At 42.2% G+C, this 24,559-nt stretch overlaps 2 protein-coding genes across 4 annotated transcripts in view; one reads left to right on the forward strand and one right to left on the reverse strand.

Moving 5' to 3' along the window:
• Hadhb (hydroxyacyl-CoA dehydrogenase trifunctional multienzyme complex subunit beta) overlaps positions 1-22,389 on the reverse strand; it is a 34,625-nt gene extending 12,236 nt beyond the window's left edge. The window contains exons 1-7 of one of the 3 annotated variants that reach the window (XM_036170591.1): positions 22,298-22,389; positions 13,715-13,789; positions 13,591-13,632; positions 10,728-10,827; positions 8,652-8,696; positions 6,220-6,319; positions 1,752-1,839 (exon numbers count right to left, since the gene is read on the reverse strand). In XM_036170591.1, the coding sequence (XP_036026484.1) occupies positions 1,752-1,839; positions 6,220-6,319; positions 8,652-8,696; positions 10,728-10,827; positions 13,591-13,632; positions 13,715-13,781 (442 nt within the window). In that variant the 5' untranslated portion in view covers positions 13,782-13,789; positions 22,298-22,389. Of the gene's footprint in view, positions 1-1,751; positions 1,840-6,219; positions 6,320-8,651; positions 8,697-10,727; positions 10,828-13,590; positions 13,633-13,714; positions 13,790-22,210 lie in introns of all 3 variants that reach the window. The other 2 variants (XM_036170590.1, XM_036170592.1) reach the window with 2 other exon arrangements.
• An 89-nt stretch (positions 22,390-22,478) lies between these two features.
• The window catches only part of Hadha (hydroxyacyl-CoA dehydrogenase trifunctional multienzyme complex subunit alpha), a 41,283-nt gene continuing 39,202 nt past the window's right edge, over positions 22,479-24,559 (forward strand). Inside the window, exon 1 of the mRNA XM_036170588.1 lies at positions 22,479-22,761. Within this exon, the coding sequence (XP_036026481.1) occupies positions 22,695-22,761 (67 nt within the window). The 5' untranslated portion in view covers positions 22,479-22,694. The remainder of the gene's footprint in view (positions 22,762-24,559) is intronic.

Genomic DNA, 24,559 nt, shown 5'->3' on the forward strand with positions numbered 1-24,559 from the left:
ATGCAAAATAAACACATGACAGAATCTTTGTAACAGTTATCAGTTTTGTATAACAGTAATTGGTTTTAACTTTTCTTTCTTTCTTTCTTTCTTTCTTTCTTTCTTTCTTTCTTTCTCCTTCTCCTTTTCTCCTTCTCCTTCTCCTTCTCCTTCTCCTCCTCCTTCTTCTTTTCTGGATACAGGATCTCATTGTGTAGCTTTGGTTGTCCTGGAACTCACTATCTAAACCAAGCTGGCTTCAAACTCACAGATATCCACTTGCCTCCTTACTGCTGCCACTATGCCTGGCTAGTTTTTAACTTTTCTTCTTTCTTTGTATTTTTTTTTAAAGACAGGGTTTCTCTGTGCAATCTTGGCTGTCCTAGAGCCCACTCCATAGGCCAGGCTGGCCTCGAACTTAGAGATCTGACTGCCTCCGCCTCCCAAGTGCTGAGATTACAGGTGTGCAACACCACTGTTTGGCCTGACATCAACTTCTAAATTAATTGATATTCTTTTAATTTATTTATTTTATTCTGTGTGCATGTGTGTTTTGCCTGTATATATGTATGTACACCACATTTGTGCCTAGTGCCTACAGAGGCCACAAGGGCATTAGATCTGGAATGGAGTTAATAGTTGTGAATTGCCATGTTGGTGCTGGGAGTCATGCCCGCATCCTCTGGAAGAACAACCAGTACTGAGCCATCTCTCCAGCCCCACTCAAACAATGTTCTAAACCTAAACATCTTTCATAGTTTATATGCTCCCAGCCTAAGTTTTTAGAAAGGCTTTTTCCCACCCCTGCCCACACAGAGAATATGAATTTCCACTACATGAGGTATCTGACTTCTCAGATCTAGATTTTCCTGTATGGCAACTGGCAGCAATATTCTGTTGCTTTAACTGGGAGTCAGTCACATGCTGCTCAGTAGAGAAGTCTCCAACCACTGCCTCTGGCATCAATCCCTGACATCCATGAACTGACCTACCCAATCTGGCCTTGATATTATAATAATAACATTAAGTACTGAGCCTGTCAAGTTTCATTAAATAGAAGTAGTTATTTAATGCCCCACAATTTTAGAAAGATTGTTAGAAGCTGAAATACCATACAGATTGCCAAGGACGTGGGTACGAAGTGAAGAAAAAATTGAAAGCATTTTTGCGTGTATGAGTGTGTGCTCTCATGTTGGGGCACAGATGGGGAGATGTGTGTGCATGTGATGTGTATGTGTGTACAGGCCAGAGGCTGGTATCTGATGTCTTCAACTGTTCCCCTCTCACTTGAACAGACCTCACCAATTCAGACTGTCCAGCAGCCAGCCAGTTTGCTTTGGGACCCTATCTCTGCTTTCTGAATCCTGGGATCACAGCAGGCTGCCACACCTACACACTCGTGTAGGGCTAGGGATGTATCTGCTCCTGTCCTCATGCTTACTCAACAAGTGCTCCCAGCGAAGCCATCTTCCCACCCCATGACTTGGACCATCTAGGCAGGACTGACACCTATGCTGATGCTTGAGGCTGCGGGACTCTGTCCTGGCGGGAAAATGTCCAATCAGAATACACTATGCCCCTCCTCCCACGACAGTCCCAGCCGCAGCCAGCCCAGGACTAGGAAGAATGCAACTGTCCCCACAGGGCAGGGGAGCTGCTCGGAAAACCCCAACTTTCAAAAACACAACACTTTTATAAAACACAAATGAAGAGCTCCGTGCTAACTGCTTACTTCTGTTAAGATTAATTAAAAGGATTCCATTTACACATACCTGTAGTCATAGCTTGGTTTGAAGAGATACAAGCCATGGTGACAGTGTGAGCAGGAGTCTTGTCAGAGAAGCCAGCTCCAAGGGCAGCCTCGAGGGAACAGTGAAGGAAAGAAAATACACACGAGTGAGGCTCTGAGCCCTACTCTGTCTGGTGAATTATGAAAAAGGTTTATTTTAATAGTCTACAAAGCAAGGTTTAAAATAAGATTAAGCCCATCCCAAAATGGCTTATTAGTTTTTTCTTCTAGACACTGAAACATACTGTCTTAAATTCCTGGTAACAAGTTTCTTTTTTCTTTTAAAATTTTTATTACATTATGTATACATGTGTAGGTACATGCGTATCAGGGCATGCATGTGAAGGACATTGTGGGAATTGGTCCTCTCCTTCCATCATGTGAGTTCAAGGGACTAAACTCGGGTCAGCAAGCTTGACAGCACATCCCCTGCCAGCTAAGTCATCCTACCATCCTCTTTGATTTCTTTTCTTTCTGTAGCACTGGGGGTTAAACCTGAAGCCTTGCACACACTCAACAAGCTCTCACCGTGAAGATAGACCCCTAGCCCTCCTTACTTTTTACTTTGAAACAGGATTTCGGAAGATGGCCTTGAATTCACTCTGTAGCCCAGGCAGGCCATGAAGTTGTATTTCTCCTGCCTCAGCCTCCCCAGTATTCAGGCATGCAGTCTGGGGGCTACTAAGTCCAATGGCCTGGAAGCTATTGTTGAGTGTGGTACAAAAGGCTACAGTATTATTCAACCTCACCTAATAATTAACAATGCTTTCCTTCAAGCCTTCAAGGATATCCTGTAACTTTATCTTACTTAAAATTTAATATACAGTGAAGAGAGTGATGAAACCACATCCTCGGGTGGGATTTTCACATATCTGTTGCTGTGGAATAATCTTCTTGTACACTGTAAAGACCTGTCACTCAAATTGGTTTAATAAAATGTTGATTGGCCAGTAGCCAGGCAGGATGTATAGGTGGGGTGACCAAACTAAGGACGATGGGAAGGAGAAGTTCAGAGTTAGAGAATCACTGACAAACGCAGAGAAGCAAGATGAGAATGTCATACTGAGAAGTCACATGGCTAAACATAGATAAGAATTATGGGTTAATTTAAGTGTAAGAGCTAACTAGTAACAAGCCTGAGCTATTGACCGAGCGTTTATAATTCATATTCAGCCTCTGAGTCTGTTATTTGGGACTGGGTGGTTGGGACAGGAAATGTCCATTTACACTCTGAAGCTAGAAGCTTAACAGCAGAGCAAAAGCATGAAATGTTTCTACAGAACTGACCATTAAAACCACAACAAAACCCTAATCATTCATAAAGATCCTATTCAGGTCCCCACCTGCTTTACACTCAGCTCTCTCGGACAGACATACAACTGACATAAAGGCAAAGTAAAACTGGAAAAGTTGCCAAATATAAAGATGTTCAACTCAATAAAAGAAACTCTGGAGAACTGCCTGACTCATAAGCAGAGCTCTGATGAATAAGGTTCAGGCCAGTCCATGACTACAAAAGAAACTGTCCAGAACAATGACATAGAAATCAGTGTAGCTTTAGGGCCCTGAGAAAATTTGAGGGCCTCCTAATTAATCTAATGAAAAGTGGCCTCTAATTTCATGACTCAGCCAAAGTCAAACATAAAACATGGACATCTATAATTGTTTTACACTGTTTGTTGGGAAAATTTATGTTGCCAAAACATCTCATTTTTGCTAATGTAAGGAATTTAGTAAGTACACTTAGAAAAAAACCTTTTTAATACTAAAGTTTTACTTTAGTGAAAAATGTTCCCAACTCCTCCCACCCTTATTATGAAATTACAAGGAATTATTCTTAGTAGTCTTTTTTAGAAAGTATTTAATTATCATCAGAATACAAACTGTATTCCAATATGGATGTTGCAAATTCTAGGTTAAAAAGGCTCTGTGTCTCTTAGCTGATCTCTGCCTTTATATTTACACTGTGATTGATACTACTTGCCATCTGTAGGAGCAGAAAGCTGCTACTTCTGTGTAACCAGTATGACCTTATTCTGCTGTCTCCAGGCAGGCCTGGTACTAAGTGCCTAAATGACTGTGCTAAGAACTACTTCCTGGTAACTACAGGTCAACTTCTCAACCTAAACCAGTTGGAAAGGAAATCAGAAGCAGGTGTCAGGGCAAAAGAAAAGACTCCACAGTGGGACAAGGGTAAGGGCACTCAGGTTGGAACAGCATGATCCTCACAAGAGCCATTGTAGCACATTACCCTTGGCCCCAGCTGACCCAAAAGACTGATGGAGCTTTAAATAGAACTGGTAGCTGGTGACCCTTGTCCACATACTTCTATTTAAAGATGGGCTCACTTTCAACACACCAAGGAGAAAGGAAGAAGTTGAAGGAGAAATACATTGAGGTCTTTCAGCAAAGTGAGGTTTGATAGGGGTACAAGGCCTTTTAGGATTTCATATTAATATTAGCACAGGTCCTAATGAAACTCTTTAGCTGGGTTTAGTTGGATTTTAAGTTCTACTATTTATTTTCACAACTGTCCCATCAACTCTGTCTTTCTCCTTTGCCACAAAAGTTACCTGGAGAGTCAGGCATGGTGGCTCACAATTTCAATCCCAGCACTCTGGAGGCAGAAGCAGGTAGATCTCTGTAAGCTTAAGGCCAGCCTGGTCTACATTGTAGTTTCAGGCTAGCCAGGACTTCATAAGTGAGACACTGTCTCAAAAAAGGAAATTATGTGGAGTACAACATGACTGATATTAATATGAGGTTGAGGGAGAAACTTCCTCATGTCAACCAACAGGTGGGATATGCATACACATGCAACACTTTCAGGAGAATTCATCATGGTTTCGGTTTGAGAAAAGAATATAAATATAGAAAAAATTCAAACAGATTTAACATTTACTTTTTCAGTCTTATGAAAGTCACTTCATAGTTGTGATACAGAAGTTGAAAACATATGGTGAGCAGCTTGATGGCTTTACGCACCCATGAAATTCTTTTTTATAAATTTTATAACATGGTTTTTAATGGACTAATAATACTTCATCATTCTGTTGAGTTATAATTTATTCAATCATTCTACAGTTGAACAAGGTAAGTGGTTCTTCCCAGATTCACCCCTGTATTTCTATCCCACAAACTCGTCTTTTCTTAACCCACTGGAACTCTCATGAGGTCTGGAAAACAATGTGAAGGTGCAGAGGGAAGCAAGTCCTCCAGGAGGACAGGAGCCTCTCCTGCACTCGGTTCTCCTCTGCCCCACAACAGCACAGCTGCTCACTTCGTGAGCTTGTGCACAGCTGGGACTTGAGCTCTTGTAATATTTGTACAAGTGTGACGGAAACAAATGATTTTGATCTGCACATCCGCCCTCCTATGTTGGCTGACAACAGAAGTTATTATCCTCACAACTATGATGGACACAGAAGCACAGACAAGGAATAAGACAAATATGCTTGGAAGCCAACTTTATCCAAATAATTGAAACAGAGCCCAGAAGACCAGTTTAAACTGTTCATTGTCAAATGCCTGTGGGATACTCAGACTAGTTCCAAGGCTGTCATTATCTCCATTGCCCAATAAACACTAGATGGGTGTGTGCCAACTAGGGTAAAGGGAAACTTGTATGAAATAGCTACATAAAAAAAAAAAAAAAAAAAAAACCTGCCTACGTGTCATCTAGTCAAAGGTAATAAGTCATAGGCAAGGCTGCCTCTAACTACAAAAACCAAATTATGAAATTGGCTACAAGACGTTAAAGTTTAATTAAAAGCCATGATGGCTAACAGTACAAAGAGGAACATCAGCCACACACTGCTATATTATTTCTCTAACACAAGACGCAGATAAATTAACATTTTCTAAACCCACTCATAATTTATCTGACTTATATCAAAATGTGAATACATAATAATAGTACACATCATCTGATTTTTAGTTAAATACACATTTAGTGGATTTTAAGAGTTTAATGACTTTAAAATGGTAGATTCTAGGTTGGGGACAGAACACTTGTCTATCAAGTGCAAAGCCTTGGGTCTGATCTCTAGTGCCACACTTGTGCACACACACACACACAAAGAAATAAATTAAAAAAATATTACTTCAAATTTAAATTGATTTTTTTGGCCTCTTTTTTGGGGGGGGGATAGGGGAGGAGACGGGGTCTCACTATATAGCTCTGGATGGCCTGAAACTCACAGATCTACTTGTTCTGCCTTCTGAGTGCTGATATTAAAGGTGTATGCCACCAAGCCTGGATCTGTTGCTATTGTTTTGGAGACAAGGTCCTACTACAGCCAGACTGATCTGGAACTTACTATGTAGTTCAGTAGGTCTTAGACTCCATGGCAATCCTCCTGCCTCAGCCTCCCAAGAATAAATTACAAGCGTCAGCTGCTATGTCCAGCTTTATCAATCTCTTTAAACAATATAAATTTTGCTTTACTTACCTCTCTAGCCACATTGCTTGTTTTCACTTCCTGAATAACTGTACCAAAGATGATATAATCAACAACATCCCTTGGAACATTAGACCGGTGCAACAGACCCCTAAAAGCAGAAATCCAAAGAAAAGAAACAGGTCATACATGAAGACAGTGCCAGAGAACATCACATAAAACACTGCACATTTTTAAACAGGAAAGCCCTGGGTTGGAGTAGAGGTCAGAGGGAGAGTGTTCGCCTAGTACCTACAAGGCCCCAGGTTTGATCCTAATCACCACAAAAATACAAAGATAATCCCCTTTCTTTAAAAAGGCCAGACACAAACATCTGGCAGCCTATCAAAGAGGAAATGAGTGGCGAGTGATGTAAAGTCAGTATTTGATGGTCACTTGGTGGTGAGACATTAGAAGGTGCAATCAGAAGTAACTTTGGGGAGTTCAGAATTAGCTCAGTGATAGAATACTTGCCTAGGAAGCACAAGACCCTGGGTTCAGTCCTCAGCTATGGTGGGGTTGGGGAGTAGTGGTGGGATAATTCAGGAAGCTAGGCATGGTAATGCATGTCTTTAATCCCAGAACTCAGGAGAAAGAAGAAGGCAGAGCTCTGCAAGTCTAAGTCCATTCTGGTCTACAAATGGAGTTATAGGCCAGCCAGGGATACATATCAAGGTCTGGCCTCAATAAACAAACAAACAAACATATAAATAAATAACTTGGGCCCCGAAAGTAGGCTTAGTAGGTAAAGCACTTGGTGCATAATCTGGGATGATCCTAACTTGATAAAGGTAGCAAGGAGAGAAGTGACTGCTAAAAAGTTACCCTCTGACCTCTATGTGCACACTGTGGCAACGTGCCTGTCTGAGCAAGCGAAACATATACACAAACAATAAACTAAAAATTAAAAAAGATTTTTAATAACAATAATTTTAGCTAATATCACCAGAAATCAGTACAAGAAGAGAAATAGATATAAAAGATCAAGTATAATTGTGGAAATGCTAGATTTTAAATATTAATATAACAGCATAATTGAAATAATCTACATACATTTACTTCTGACCAGGATAACAACAAGCACAGTAGCAATGAGTATATCATAAATGCAGACTTGGTAGTTAATTGCCCTTGCCTTGGAACAGGCATACTGACAACAGGCCTATAATCCCAGCACTCAAGATGCTGAGGCAAAAGGACTGCCATAAGTTTGAGGATAACTGGTGATATACAGCAAAAGCCTGTCTGAAAACACACAAAAAATAAATACCATTTCCCATTATAAAGATGAGAATTTACAGAGCCACATCAAAAATAGGAACGCAAGCACACATTTGCCAAAACTCAAAAGGGAGTTATATAAAATCTGTATGGAGTTAAAGGTGTAGTTCACTGGTAGAACATTTGCCTAGTATTTGAAAATCCTTTGGATTAACATCCCATCACTGAAATAAAGAAAATAGGGGAGGGCAGGGGAGGGGAGGGGGAGGGGAGAAGAGGGGAGCAGAATAAAGAAGCAGGAGATGGAAGAAAATCATAAAGCTGCACTACAAGAACTCATAGGAAAGGGTTGGGGATTTAGCTCAGTGGTAGAGCACTTGCCTAGCAAGCACAAGGCCCTGGGTTCGATCCTCAGCTTTGGTAAACCAAAAAAAAAAAAAAAAAAAAAAGAACTCATAGGAAGACAGGTCCAAGTACAGTTCACGGTGTCAAATGCAGAACACAGAAAGGCCAAGAAAAGAATGCTGTATTTATGATCATCAAGTCCCCAAAGAGAAACTTCCAAAGTCACCACACGGAGATTTGGGAATGGAAATGATTATTACGTAATCAGGGAGAGTAAACAGTAAACAGAGAACAATGCTGTGGCAGGAAGACAAGAAAACTGAATGAGTGACAATGAGCACAAATGAACTAGGAAAAGACCTTGGGCTGTGTGGAGACACTAAAGCAAAACACCATTGGACATTTAGACAGAGAGTGTCTCACATAGACACAGCCACACATTTTATGACCACACCAAAGTATTCATCCATCTCAATTCCATTTCATTACATCTAATTTAAAATTTTTACTTAGTTTACACATAAACCTTCAAGTTTGGGGGCTTTTTAAAAAAAATTCATCTTATGTATATGAGTATTATTTGTGTATGAGTATTATTTGCCTCCATGTATGTAGATGAAGCAGGAGGATTGCCATGAATTTGAAGCCAGCTTGGCCTACATAATGAGTTCCAGGCCAGCCTGAGAATACTATAATAAACACCATCCACATCACCACCAAAACCTTGTCTTGAAAAACCAAAAGAGGAAAAAAAAATTGCTTCTTGCCATATAAGGTTAAGATATCCTAGACATGAAAGTTCTACAGAACATGCTACTTCAAATGCAAAAACCAGAAAAACATTTTCAATGAAAGAAGAGGAAACTTCATTTACTTACGAAAGTGCAGCTCTAGCCAAGTCATGTGGCATTAGGTCTTTATAGCTGGGAAAAGCAAACAAATAATTCAAACCAAAAGCCTAGAGTTTCAATAAATTTTAAGTTATTTTTGAAATACATACAGATTATCTACTATACACTACTGAAAATGCAACTAATTTTACTATCCAAGTCAGTCCATCTGTTCCAGTGAAGAAATAGTGTGATTGTCCTCTTAAAACCTGACAAGCCCTAGCTCCTACAGAGCTTGCTGAGTCGCTGCCAAATACATGTTGTAGCTAATGCATGGTGCTCCAGCCTACAACCCCAGCACCTGGGAGGCCAAGGCTGGAGGAGGAACGCTCACAAATTCCAGGCCAGCTACAGCAGGAGACCCTGTCTCAAAACACCAAACAGCTGGCATGTGTTAAAACTCCTTAAAACTAACCTCCTTTTGAGAGCTTTGGGGGAGGGGGGGGAGGTAGGGAATGACTACATCTTTTTTTCCCCCCCCCCTCGAGACAGAGTTTCTTCTCTGTGTGTAGTCCTGGCTGTCCTGGAACTCACTCTGTAGCCCAGGCTGGCCTCGAACTCACAGAGATCCGCCTGCCTCTGCCTCCCGAGTGCTGGGATTAAAGGTGTGTGCCACCACTGCCCGGCTTCTCACCAGTTTTCTATGAACGTCCTTTTCCTGCTCCAGGGTCTAACCCACAGTGCCACATAGCGTCTGGTTGTTACGTTGGCTCAGCCGCCTCTGAACTGTGATAGTTTCCCACTCTCTCATTGATGCTGATGACTTTGACACTTTTGACACCTGAGATTGGAGGCAAGGTGCTCTTCTCATTGTTTCCTATTGGGGTGACTCATTACTGGTGATGTCAACTTGAACATTTGGTCCAGATGATACCTGTCAGTTTTCTCCACTACAGAGCTACTACTTTCTGTTGGCGTCACGAAGCCCAGCCTTCCTGCTCTTCTCCTCCTCTTCCTTCCACATTACACATGATGCTCTGCTTAAGCCTTTTTTTTTTTTTACATTTGGTGTTGTGAGCTCATACATTTGAAGAAGTCACAGGACAGCTTGTAGCAGTCAGTTCTCCTGCTTTCCAGGGATTGTACCTGTGTACAGGGTTTGGAAGCAAGCACCTTTAACCACTGAGCAGCTCACTAGCTCCTTTATGCCTTGCATTTTTTAAATTTACTTTTATTTTACATGCATTTGGTATTTGGGTTGCATGTATGGCTGTTTTGGACCCCATGGAATTGGAGTTACAGAGAGTTGTAAGCTGCCATGATGGTGCTGGGAATTGAACCTGGGTCCTCTCAAAGGGCAGCCAGTGCTCTTAACTACTAAGCCATCTCTCCAGCCTATGCCTTGCCTGTTAAAGGTAATATATCTTCAAGATGTCAAATCTTCTATGTGAATATATAAGATAGGCCTCATTGTTTTTAAACTGGAGCCTAATATTCCTAAGTTTTTAATGTTAGAGACTGCCTGTCCAAACTAGAAATATTAACAAACTAACACAATCTAAACAGAAGAGAACTAAGTGCTGGAACTTAACTAGTAGAGTTCATTCTCAGCTTTTGTATAGACTGAATCTCACTTAGAGGATAGAAAAGCCTAAGAAAAGCAGCTGTTTGATTCTGAGAGATTATCAGGCTAGTCCACAACACTCGGGGTTGAGCTACCAGAGGCATTTGGACCAGCTGTGTCAAGTCCAAGTCTCATCATTTTCGGGACCGAAGCCGTAGGTTCTCAGCATTTCAGAATTTTCACAGGCCATCCTTAGCACAAACTGTGCCTACAGAAATAACGTTCCAAAAAAAAAAAAGACAGCCTTATTGGAAAAGATGCTATCTGGATCTACACTGGACTTCCAATCAGGGCTATTTCAGGCTAATACCATGGCAAGCTCCTTTATGAGAAGGGATAAAATATCTTGCTCCTATTTACCACACTGATTTGACTTGTTCTATATGGACTTTATACAAGTACTCTCCCTATGGTCTCCCACTAATGGTGTTATTACCTACAAAGACTACTTCAAACAGTACCTTAAAGAGAAATGACCAACATGACCATTTCATACTTACGAAGTGCCCGACAGCAGAAACGGAATGCGGACGCCTTCCACCACCACGATATTCTTCATATTGGGTTTTGCTAAGGTCTTCTTTGACTTGGTCTGGACAGCTTTGAGATAAAGTTCAAAGAACTCTTAATTAAAATATATGAAATCAGGGACAGGGAGGTAGCTCTAGTGGAGCACTTGCCCAGACACATTTTGCTATGCTTGCTCTCTCTTAGTCTCCTTTAAAAAGAGCTGTCCTGTTTATAGTCCCTGCCGATGGCACAGTCATACATGGTCATAACTCTAAATCCAAGGCACAAACTGATCAGATTCAGAGGGGGTATGCCAGGCCCACCAACAAATCAACAAAGTAGTTGGCTAGGATATATTAGCACCTTTTTTTTTTCTACAACAAAATACTGGAGGCCAGACACTAAGGAATCTCAACTAACAACATGGTGTATGCTGAGGTCCGGGTGAAGGTCTACTTGGCTATGTTATTACAAAGCTAAACATAACACAGCAAAGCAGCAGGGGGAAAATGTCTATGTGCAGAAGAGGACAGGCACACGGGGTGGTCTCATTTTCAAACAATCACTCTCAAAGAGTGATGCCTCATACCAATGACCAAATTACTTTCCTTTCGAGGTCACCTTTAAAAAAACAAAACAAAAACAGAGGGCACTGCTACCTATCAAATTCGCAATGGAGCACAGGCTGGCCTCAAACTCTCAACACTATACTACTTAAGCCTCCCCAGTGCTGGGGTCACAGGCGTGCACCACCATATCCAGCTTAGGTACCATTTCTTAAAGGTTCTACTACCTCTCAGTATTACCACAAGGCCCAAATGTCCAGCTCATGACCTTTTGGGGTGTACACTCAGACTCCATAAACCATAGCAATTAGTTATTCCTGTCATCTGCAAACAAGTGATAAACTGTGCCAGGCCAGATCCTCTTTGGTAAGAATCCAAGTAAAGAAATGTGGTAAGAAATACCCATTAGCAGAGGCTGAAAAGATGCCATAAGAAGAACCAAGACAACGGTAAACTGAAGTCACCTGCGAGCTAGCTATGGGATAGCACAAATCCTGAGAGCAAAGAGAAGAACGGGTAAAAAAAGACATCAGAGATGAGATGAAAAGCCAGGGACAGGGCACAGAGAAACAAAGTATAATCATCAAATCAGCCAAAATTTCCACCAGACACAGTTCATGAGATGACAGAACACCAGTAAATCCTGTAATCATTTGCTCCAGTTTCTTCAAACAGCCTGTCGAGCAGCAATACTCAACGACTGCTTGGCACAGGCACATGCCCCTTCCCTACCCTAAAACTGCTGGTCACATTCCTTTGCTTATCTGGTGTCTTTTTGTGCCATTATCAACATCAGTGTTACCACAAATCACTTATGAGATACTCTTTGACACTGGGGACACAAAAAGGCTTACGTCTCACGACTTTCTGAGCCTACCACATAGTTAGGAAGACAAATAACACACCCAAAATGGCTATGGGACAATAGAGAATAGTCTAAATGCCTGAAAAATGACTTCTCTGTTGCCACTAGAATGACCTTCTACTACTTGGCAAGGGTCAGGTCTACGTGGGTGACTGTGCAAAGCAAAAGCCCGAGTGAACATTTGAATTAGGGGAAAGGTGAGATAAGTCAGGAAGGAATTATCCTTTATTATTCTTTGTGGAGATAACAGAAATTTATATTCTGGTTAGAATTTAGAGGCTCTAGAAAATGCACTTCTCTAGTTGAGATTAGGCAACAAATGTCTAAGAATACTGTGGAAAAAATAATACCACCACGAACACACTGACTTTAGTTTACAAAGAGCTTTTTTTGTTTGTTTGCTGTTGTTGCTGCTGTGGTGGTTGTGGGTTGGATACAGTGTGCTAGGCAAGTGCTCCACCATTGACCTGTATCTCCAGCCCCAAATTTGTTGTGATTTTGATCTTTTCCCCCTACTACAGGGTGGGGATTGACTCAGGGCCTTGAACATGCTAGGTAGGAGCTCTACCACTGAGCTATATTCCCAGTGCTTTAAGAACTTAGAGATATGTTCACATCTATGTAAGGCTGGCAATTATATTTTTCTTTTTAGAGAAGGAAACTAAAACATAGAGATGTCATTTCAAGGCCACACTGGCCAAAAAGATGCCAAACTGGAACAGAGTACACGTCCTGATCCTAGATGGCACTTTTTTAATGAAACCATTGCACAAGTTATATATATAATAAATCTAAAATCAGAAACAAGTCAATAGAAAGCCCAGATAAGGAGGAAAAATTGTTGACAATCTGTCAGGGAATTTTTGCACCTATCAGTGATTTTCAACAGTGAAGAAGCCTAATTCATTGGAGGACCTACATAACCCCATCAAATCAATGCATTTCCCTACTCTTTCATTTCATGATAGCTAAACATCTTCCTTTATTTACTAATTTCCCCAGATACCTCTATTTCAGAAACAGGTCCTCTTGAGATGAGATAATAAGATATTTAACAGAGAAGCCTACCATTTACTACAAATTGCAAAAGTTAACATGGGGCTCACAATGGTTTCAAGACTGAGTGTAAACTAATCTTTTGCAGGACTGACAGCCAGAGGCTACAGAACCTGACCCAGCAAAGTTTGTGGAACCTCCAGGACTCTGTAAGCGCCAAGGCCCAGGAAGCAGCCTTCTCTTTTCATCTTAAGCACAAGGTAATGTTATTGATTGACTAGACATATTTCACTTGAAGGTAATAATTATACTCATGTTGATCATAAAAGGGGAAGAATTAACAAATGAGCTTGAGTTTCACTCAGAATTCACAATTACAGAATTCTAACATTTAATGGAGAAATATTTGTTTTAGAATTATTGTACCTGGGGCAGGTCGTAGCTGGGAACAGCTCAGAGGTCTTACAGCTGGAAAACAAAGTGTGTATCATTTAATAATTATGCACAATGTTTATAAATCTAAACTTAAAGAAGGAAAAGTTGAACTTACAAAATCTGAGGGCCCATTTTGATGTAGTAGAAAGGTTTTTAAAAGTGGAAGTCAAGATGGTAGTCATTCTGAAATCTACAAAGAAAAGAACAAAGTATGTCTTAGGTTACTTCAGCAATCTGAAGTGTACACAGTCTAAAACTCCAATGAGTTCATCCACAGCCACCATAAAATACCATTATCAACTATTCTTTCCTAGTACTATTATAACTATATTGACATAGCTTTGCCATTGTACAAACAACTATTCTAAGCATTAATCATCTATTCCTCACAATGAACAGTATATCCTTACTAAGAGATCAAACAGAGATTGAGTGACTTGCCTAAAGACCGACTGCCAGTAAGTGGCAAAGCTTGAACCTGAACCCAGGCAGTCTAGCCCTGGAGTTTGTACCTTCCTTATTCAATCCAAAGCAGCAGAGACGCTGCATAGCATGCCAGGAACTCACCAGAGTTACCCTCCTGATTTTGAAGGTTGTGTTCTGAAGATGTAGAAGGCTTTATGGAATGTTGGTATTTGAATGGGATACATACTAAAGTATTCAGATAGCGAAATACTATCAAATCAGCAATTTATTTTCAACTGCTAATAGAAACACTTTAAATTTTTATTTTATGTGTATGAGTGTTTTGCCTGTTTGTCTGTGCACTACATGTGTCAGGGCCTCTGGAACAGTGTTTATAGGTTGTTGGTCACCATACTGTGTTGGGAGTCGAATCTGGGACTTCTTGAATAGCCAGTGTTCTCAACACTGGGCCATTTCTCTCGCCTCCTAGAAAAATTACTGTAGTACTATACTTCCAACTTTATTTTAAATATATTGACAATGCCAACTTAGGGGGAAAGGCTAAAGTCCTAACAGTGAGTTCTTACAAATCAATATGAAGAAAACAACAAATAAATGGGCACAAGATATGAACAGATTGCTCATAAGAAAGGAAATACAAAAGAGCTCTTAAATGTATGAAAAAGGAGGCTGGGGTGATGGTTCAGTCAGTAAAGTGCCTGCCATACAAGTACAAGGAACTTGGTTCAGCTCCCCAGAACCCACATAAAAACCCACAAAAAAAGCACAGGCCTATTACCCCAGTCTTGGAGCAGGGCAGAGACTGGAGGTTCCCTAAAGCTTGCTGGCCTGATCAATAAAGTAAAGGTGGAAAGAGATAAAGACACCCAACATCAACCTGCATGCACACAAGGCCACAAACAGAGACACACCACAAAACACACACACACACACACACACACACACACACACACACACTCACACACGGCGGGAAGAGGGGCCTTTCTCTGCTCTAGTCATAAGAGGATTCAGATTAAAACCACAGAGATATAATTATCTGTTAAACTAGCAAAAGCTCAAAGGTTTGGTCTATACCATGTGGGCAGACATGTACAAACACTCATTGCACCAAGGCAATAATCCCAAGCTCTATGCTGGGCAATTTGGAATTATCTTCCAACACTGTATGTTCACTTGACTTTTGCTCTAACAATTCCACTTCCATATGACAGATATTATGCACATGACCTGTACTGATTGTCACTGTAATAAAAAAGATCAGAATACCAACAAATAGGGAATTGGTTAAGTAAGCCATACCATAGCAACCAGCGCAATGCTGTAATAAGAAAATAAGAAGAGCTGGAGAGATGGCTCAAAGGTTAAGAGCACTTGCTGTTCTTCCAGAGGATCTGGAAGCTCACAACAGTCTGTAACTCCAGTCCCAGGACACCCAACACTCTCTTCTGTCCTCTGCAAACATCAGGCGCATAGTCTTATATAGACACACATGCAGGCAAAATACCCATATATATAAAAATAAGTTTTTGTTTGTGTGTACTGCATGCTATCACCTATTAAAAGAGGAAAAAATACTTATATTTCCTTGAATAACAATAATATACACCTATGTTGGGTGTCTTTATCTCTTTCCACCTTTACTTTATTGATCAGGCCAGCAAGCTTCAGGGAACCTCCAGTTTCTGCTCTGCTCCATTTTTTTGGGGGGGTGGGGAGGAACTCACTCTGTAGACCAGGCTGGCCTCGAACTCACAGAGATCCGCCTGGCTCTGCCTCGAAAGTGCTGGGGTTACAGGCGTGGGCCACCACTGCCCGGCCAGAGTACAATGTTAAAAACAACTGTTAGGCAGGGCATGGTGGCACATGTCTTTAATCCTGGCAGAGGTAGATTTCTGTAAGTTTAAGGGCAGTCTGGTCTACATATTGAGTTCCTAGTCAGCCAGGGCGACATAGTGAGATGCTATCACAAAAACAAATAAACGAACAAAGAAATAATTGTTAGGATGGGGCTAGAGAGATGACTTATCTGTTAAGAGCGCTTGTTGCTTTTACAGAGGACCTGCGTTTGGTTACTAAAACCTATATCATGGCTCACAATCATTTACATCTCCAGTTCTAAGAGATCTGACCCCCTCTTCTGACCTCCATGGGCACCAGGCACACATGCAGGCAAAACACACAAAAACTAAAAAGAATTTTAAAAAAATAATTGTTAGGAGCTGGTGAGACAGCTTATCAGGTAAAAAGGTACTTGCCATCAAGCATGAGGACCTGGGTTTGATCCTCAGGACTGGTATGATGGAAGGAGAGAACCAATTCCTCCAGGGAGCAGAGGAAGCCCTGAGTGCGTAGTGTCCTAAAATGAATGTGTTGACATCAACACAGCCATGCCGAAGGCTCTAATGCCTTAGCCCCATAAGAATGGTAGGCTCAGAGGGATGGCAAAGCTTTTCTTGGGGCAGGTGGTGTCGAGGAATCCAAGTGAAATGAAGTGACCAGAGTGTACTGCAGCTTCCTCTCCTGGATGTTTACAGCCTGAGACAATTTTACCAACAGACACCTCCCACAGATACCTCCTACACAGACAAGCTAACCTCTCCCCCTGTGCTGTACATACTAGACATGATGAAGTTCCAAGTTCTAATGGTAGATGTCACTCAGAGGTGTGCACACCCGTGACCCCAGCTTTTCTGTACACGCCTGTCATTTCTTCAGTGTCTGCCCTTTCTTTATTCCCTCACTGCCCCTAGACAGGGTTCCAGGTCCCAAGCTGCACACAGGCTCCAGGACCACAGCAAACTCCTAGAAGATGTCTTCTGACTTCCACGTGAGTGCCATGGGCCTCCCCCCAAATAAATGTTAATGAAAAATAGTAATTGTTAGCTGGGGTATGGTGAGCATGTACTACAGCACACATGTAGAGGTCACTGGACGACCTGTGGGAGTTAGAGCTGTCCTTCTACCAAGAGCTTCCATGATTCAAGTCAGGTCCTCTGGCTTGGTGGCAGGAGCTTTTCCCATTGAGCCCCCTCACTGACCCACCTCACTGTCTTACTTTTTAAACATGTTTTTACTTAAAAAGTAAAGAAGAAACTTACGTTACAAGGATGGCTATAGTGGCCAGCCCCCAGCCTCTAAGCTGATCTCAGTATCCTCCTCCTGGCTTTTATACTCTGTGTGACTGCCTCCCCCACTGTACTGCTCTACGTCAGAGGGATGCATGGCTTCTGAAATCCAGCTAGGAGAAATAGTGCAGTTTCTGTCTTCATCTCTCAGATCACTCCCAGGGAAGCCAGCTGGAAAGTCACTGGCTTCTGGAAAGGCCTGTAGAGTGATGCTTCCTGCCAATGGCCATGTGAGTGAGCTTGGAAGCTGATCCTCTGACACAGGAAAGCCTTCAGATGACTACCACCCATCCAATGTGCTGACGACAACCTCCTTAGAAACTCCAAAGTCATAACAACCTTGCCAAGTAGCCCAGATTCTTGACCCTCAGAAATCATATGACAATATCTTCTGACAAACATACCTAAAGATGTAAGATTTCATAATATAATATATCAACAGTGTTTAAAGTAAATGGAGGAAAAGATGGCTTGATCAATGTATTTGCTGGGAAATGATTAATCACTTGGAAAAATAAGGTCCATCCATAGTTCACACCATAAATTTTTAAAAAATGTCATGTAGATAAAAGATCTGAAAACATTTAAAAATATAAAAATGCCAGACTTTGGCAAGATGGCACACATCTTTTATCCCAGCACTTTGAGTAGAGGCAGGCAGATCTCTATGATTTTGAAGTCAGCCTGGTCTACACAGTAAGTTCTAGGCCAGCCAGAGCTACATAGTGAGACTGTCTCAAAACAAAAAGATCAGAGAATATGTGTGTGCATGTGTGTGTGCACGGAAGTGGAGGTTAGGGGTCAATCACTTCTTCACCTTACTTTTTGAGATCTGGTCTCTCATTAAAGCTTGCGTTTGTCAATTAATTGGTTGGTCTGGCTGGACAGCAATCCCTGGATTCTCTTCTCTCCACTAATGTTATGATCACAGATCCACAAAGCTACACATCCAGCTTCTAACCCCAGCTTATGGGGACTCAGTTTCCATGCTTGCACAGCAGACACTTCACCTGTTAGATGAAGCCACCTCCCGTTAGAGGAGGAAGATCCAGAAGCCATAAATCAAGAGCTAACATATCTCATTACTAAAGTATTTTAAACCTACATGCAATTAAAAAAAATACTAAAATTGAGTTAAAAAGCAAAGAACACATTTAGAGAAAAATCTGTAACATAAAAAGCAAAAAAGGGTTAGTACAATCCATAAAGAGCTTGTTTCAAGTTTAAAGGGAAAAAATCTGTAATTTTTTTAATCTACATTTTGCTCTAGCATGCCTTTCTATACTATGTAGTTGTTGGTGAGGTTTACATGGGATTGAACCAATCAGAGTAATCTTATTTGCTACAGGGAATTAAAGGTTCAGGTGATCAAGGCCTACACAGCACCGCGCTTTGACTATGGGTACCAATGTAGGGCTGGTTAGCTCAGTCTAATCCTCAAGTTCTCTGCCTGCAGTTCTAAAACACGTCCTTCCTTCTGCTAGGGCTGTAGCTTTGCAAGTATTAACAATGCTACCTAAGGACAAAGCTAACACCAGAAGAAGACAGAACTGAAAAGTTTATGAAAAAACAAAACAGTAGCCCTGGTCAGATTCTATCTGAAACCTACTCACTGATGGTCCAGGACCTAATAAATCCCCAAATTTAATTGAATTTTCTATTATTTGTAACCAAACAGGTTCCTGTCTGCTATGGAGACCACAGCAAAAATGAACAAATAAGCAGTTCACATAAGAAATTAAATGCCAGGGCCTTAGAGTACAGCTCAAAGGCAGAGCTTTATCTATTAGGTACCCTGTGTTTGATCCCCAGCATCAATCAATCAATAGAATTAAAGAGTCACACTAACAAAAAAGAAATCTTTAAAGATGTTTTTTACTTATGTGTTTGCAACTTTGTGCGTGTATGCCACATATGTATGAGTGCCCATGGAAGCTAGAAGAAGGTACTCAAGACCATGGAACCAAAGCTACAGGTGGTTGTGAGCTGCCCATCATGGGTTCTGGGACTCAAACTTGGATCCTCTGCCAAGTGCAGCAAGTGCTCTTAACTGCTGAGCCTCCTCTCCAACTCCAAAAAATACCTTTTAAAAAGTGTGTTTTAAAGCAAGCCAGTGGCTAAATTCCATCTCCAGCAGGGGGGATATATTAAAAACCAGCCAGACATAGTGCATGGAACTGAAGTACATAGTGAGCCCATCTCAAAGAAATAAATAAAATATAAAGCAAGACACAATTCTGAGATTATCAGACAAATGAAAACTAAATATATGGTTGTGATAAGAACTGATCTAACTAGATTGGCTTTCCAATACACTAGCTGATACAAGTATAAATTGCTAAGACCTTTTTCTAGTTATCAAAATGCAAACAGTAATTTTAAATTTTATTTTGAGATAAGGTATGACTTTGTTATCTTAGGCTGGCCAAAAACTCATAATCTTCATGAATTAATTAATCAGCCTTCTAGGTGCTAGGATTACAGGCATATGTTACCAGTCAAAAAGCAAATTTTGAATTTTTTGTTCCTACTTTTAGTTTTTTTTAGACAGGGTCTAAGTGTGCGGCCTTGGCTGGACTGGTATTTACTATATAACCCAGGGTGGCCTTGAACCTACTGTCTACTAAGTACTAGGGTAACAGACATATTCTACCATTGAATTCCTGAGTCCAATAATTCCTCTAATTAATCTCTATAGGAATACTCAAAATGCTCATTATAGTATTACTTATAGTTGGAACTAACCTAAATGGGAATTGAGAGAAATAGTTATATCATAAATCTATCATGAATATTCAGCAGTTTGGGAGAAAATGAAGCAAGATATACAAGTATGTACTGACATGAAAAGATGTTCATAATATGTATTAAATGAAAATGCAACTAAAGACTTACTATAAGATTATACAGCCAGGCACAGTGGTATACACCTTTAATCCCAGCACTCAAGAGGTAGAGAGAGACAGATCTCTATAAGTTTGAGGCCAGTCTACTCTAAATAGTGAGTTCCAGGACAGCCAGAACTACGTAATAGACTGTCCAAAAAAAAAAAAAAAAAAAAACTATACCATCTTATGGGACAGTAGGTAAAGCATAAAAAAACAGGATGAGGTGGGCAGTGGTGGTGCCTTTAGTCCCAGCACTCGGGAGGCAGAGCCAGGAGGATCTCTGTAAGTTTGAGGCCAGCCTGGGCTACAGAGCGAGACCCAGGACAGGCACCAAAACTACACAGAGAAATCCTGTCTCGAAAAACAGACAAACAAACAAACAAAAAGCAAGATGGGGTGACTTAACAGTTACAATAACATCAAAGTTAAGAACAGACCCCAAGGTCTAAGTCCAAATCCTAGCTGCGCCCTAGCTGTAGGACCTTCAACAAGTTGCTCAATGTTTCTGTTTCTGGACCTTCAGTAAAATGTAGACAATTTTAGAGTTGTTGAGAGAATTGAATACACACCTACAGGTACACGTTGCCTGATCTCTAGGAAGGCTCATTTATGTGTTTGCTATTAGTGGGTGATGACATAAACATACATAGCTCTCCTCTAAGCCTTTGAGCTAAAGTGCAGAGAATCAAAAAACACTATTGATGGAACTTAAAATTTCATTGATGATACAGGGGACAAAAAAAAAGTGCTTTAAATCAGACATTAGCAAAATACAACCCAAAAGCCTCAATAAAGGGATTTTTCATTTTTCTTTACATTTTTTTAAGTACCAACAGTGAAGCTAGGAAACATATTAAGCAAGCTCTCTACCATCGAGACACATTCTTAGCCCGTGTTTACATTTTTCAAAGAGCTGCAAAAGGGTGTGTGTGTGTGTGTGCGTGTGTGTGAATATGAGTGAGTGAGTGTGTGTGTGTGTGTCTCGGCAGTTGAGTTTGTGTTTAATATGCGAAAGGTCTGGGTTCCATCCCCAGCACAGCAAAAAACAAAACAAAACAAAACAAAAAAAAAACAAAACAAAAAACAAACAAACAAAAAATCAAAGAGCTGCAAGCAACACAGAAGAAAGACTATGACCGAGCACAAAGTGGGCTCGCAAAACTGCAACTACTTCCTGGGTGGCCCTTTCCAAAAACTTTCCCACCACTGACCTAAATAAATGTTATATGAAGTTAGGTGCAGTAGAGAGAATTATATGAGCAGGAGGACTCCTTTTTGCAATATACTCCCAAGTGGTCCTCTAGTTTGCGGCTACAAGTATTCTCGCTGGTGCAGGACTTGGTCTGACATGAGCTTTAAAACAGAAAGCTCCCTCCTTTCTTCCCATAGCCATTTCATGTCTCCTCTCTTGCAGAATAATCGGTTAACTAGCGAGTACCATTTCCGTTTGAATCCCGGGCTTGCCACAAAGAAGGAAATGTATATAATCTCTCTGAGCCTGTCAAATCACCCAAAGCGCAAATGATCGAGACGTGGGTATTAAACAAAACAAACAAAAATGGTGCCGTGCACGGGGAGCTGACTTTACTTTCTTTCGAACCCAATCCGTTTACTTCAGCACCATCTTTCCGGCACCAAAACAAACAACACAACCCACAGGCAGGCGACGCGAAGAGCTTTTCAGTGCTCAAACAGAAGGCTCTAAATAAGTCTAAGTTCTACCACCTGCGGCTACCAGTGCACACACTCTGATTCAACGACTACGGCTCCTCGGCTACTTCGGCGGGGAGGCCCAGCAGATGTCCGCCCGGGGTCCCCTTCTGGGTTAGAAAATGCCCGTGGATCCTGATCCACACCAAGCAGGCTGCAGGACCGCCTCGCCTCCTTCCACACCCGACACCCGCACTTTAATGACGCGTTCTCAGGCTCCACAGCCGCGGGGCCGCCCAGACGGGTAAGGCAGGGGAGACGACGACGCTCTGCCACAGCCCAGCGTTTCACACGCGCGCAAACAGTTCGGGGACAGGCGACACCGCGGCGGCCGGCTACGCCGCAAGGCGACCCGCCCGCCGCCCGTCTGGAGTCGGTTGGCACTGGAGGCCTGCACTCCGCAGCCTGTGTCCGGCTCCCGGGCCTTCGACCCTCCCAGGGAAGGGAAGCGGCCGCGGGTACCGGCGACAGGAGTCGCGGGGGAAGCGGGACCTGTCTGCGGGGAAAGTCAGAAGCAAGCCGGATCGCGCGCCGCCGCCGCCGCCGCACCTCCGAGACCGCCACAGCCGCCGCTCCCAACGAGGTCAAGTCCAGAATGACAAGCGCCCGCCCAGGCCGAGAGGCGGTTCCCGTCCCGCAAGGACCCCTCTCCGCCTGCCCGCGAGCGCCGCGGCCTTGCGGGCTGCCCGCTGAGCGCCTGACTAGAAAGTCAGACACTCCGCCCCCTCCTCGGAGGTCCTCGGTCTCCCTTCAGAGGAAATCATCCTTTCGGCCCGATTAGTTGGAAGCGAGAGGGAAGGGGGAAGGACCGGCGACAACTCAAGAGTCTACGTTTTAGTAAGGCAGTGCATCGGGCGCCCCGCCGGACGGGCTGCGAAAAGAAAAGTCCTCGTCTCCGTTGCCCCCCGCTAGAAGAGGTTTCTACTTTCGTCCTCCTCTGCTCAAGATGGTGGCGTCCCGGGCCATTGGCAGTCTCAGTCGCTTCCCTGCCTTCAGGATCCTCCGCTGCAGAGGTGAGCCTGGCTGAGGGCTCGGGAGAGTCTCGGAGTGGCTGCAGGAACTGGGGCGGCGGGTAGCAGCGTCTGCCCCTCAGTGTCTCCTCCCCACCCCTTTCCCGGGACCCCTGGAAACAGTGGTTCCTGTCCCGGGACCCCATTTCCTGTGTCCTTACGGAGGGATTGGCACTTGCTCTCGCCCTACTCCGGCGGTGTCAGGCTCTCCCTAACTTTGCTGAGTCCTTTCCACTCGCTCTGGCACTTGGCGCAGGTCTCTCTGCCGCAGCCCTGCGCTCACGCCCCTCTAGTCTGCCTCCACGATCGTCTTGGTCCTGCCAGATCCCGAGGGCTGAGACCCATTCTGTCGCGTCTTTGAGGCTCCGCCGCACCCTGGTCGCCTTTAGAGATACCTGTCAAGCTTCTCGGTGGCATTGACTAGCCTTACAGATCGCTGCCACTACCTGATCGCTACGGTCAAAGCCATTTTTGCCGAGAGCTCAGCTCTCGCCCTTTTCAATATAATCCTGGTGTGAATGTGTAGAAGATTGAAACGGGAGGTTCTCCAACTTAGAGGAAGAAATATTTTCAAAATACTAGAAAAACTCGATTTTTTTTTTTTGAGGAATGAAATGACAGTTTATTTTAAGAATTATTTCTAATCTTGTTTCTGCCGATGCCGAGTCAGGCTCTGTGAACTTGCATTCTTCTTCAGACTGGTCGTGAAAGGGTTAAAGGGGTGTTGGTAGAAAACGGTCTTTCCCCAGCGGTCCCAAACCTGTAAGGGCTCATGGAACTTTAACTTATTGCGTATCAAACTTGATACCAGCTACCTTGAGACTTTAATTTGTAATATGAATTCACTTTAAATTTCCTCACAAAAGTGTACAGGTATAATTTAGTTTTCCTTACTTCTCAAGACATTTAATTAAGTGAATTAATTGAATTTTTTTCTAATTTTTTTAACAGCTAAAACTACCACCACACTACCCCCCCCCCAAAAAAAAAGTGAAATGGGCCGGGACATAGTGGTTCTCACCTTTAATCTTAGGTGGATCTTGGAGTGTATGGTCTGTCTGGTCTACATGGTGAGTTCCAGGCCAGTCAGAGCTACATAGTGAGACCCTGTCTTTAAAAAAGAAAAAAAGAAAAAAGAAAGAAGGGAGGGAGGGAGGGAGGGAAAGAGGGAGGGAGGGAAGGAGGGAGGGAGAAAGGAAGGAAGGAAGGAAGGAAGGAAAAAATGATGTTCCGGTTGGGAAGGAATTAAGAAAAAAAGCATTGTTATCTTTATGTCTTCTGTTTGCACGTTGCATTTCCTTGCAGTTTATATTTTTTCCTTAACACATTTTTAACAGTTTTAGAGGGAAAAATCATATATGCTCCTCCATTTGTTGTAAGGTATTTTTATGGATTGGCAGCTGGTCCAACACTGGAGTGATGATCAGGTCACATGTTTTCTAGTCAGTAGCTAGCTGTGTGACTTTGGCCAAGTGCTTTAATCTAAACGGGCTTTCTCGTCTGTAAAACGAACGAGAGATGTTTTCTTTGGCAGGAGAAGGATGGAGCAATTAAAGGCATTAAATATGGACTCTGACTTCTGGGTTGAATCTGTCTCTTACCTTCTGGTAACCTTGGGAATTAATTTCAACATCTTTTTCTCATTGGTAAAATGGAGTCAATTACATGTTAAGTCTAAAGAAGTTACATTAGGTATAAAACAGCTTATCATGAGAATAAGTTCTCAATAAATGTTAATTGATTTTTCAATCCTTGGAAGTAATGGTTGTATATAGATGAGAATTTTTAAAGTAATTTATCC

This window comes from Onychomys torridus, chromosome 21 (assembly GCF_903995425.1).
Source record: "Onychomys torridus chromosome 21, mOncTor1.1, whole genome shotgun sequence".
Taxonomy (NCBI): Eukaryota; Metazoa; Chordata; class Mammalia; order Rodentia; family Cricetidae; genus Onychomys; species Onychomys torridus.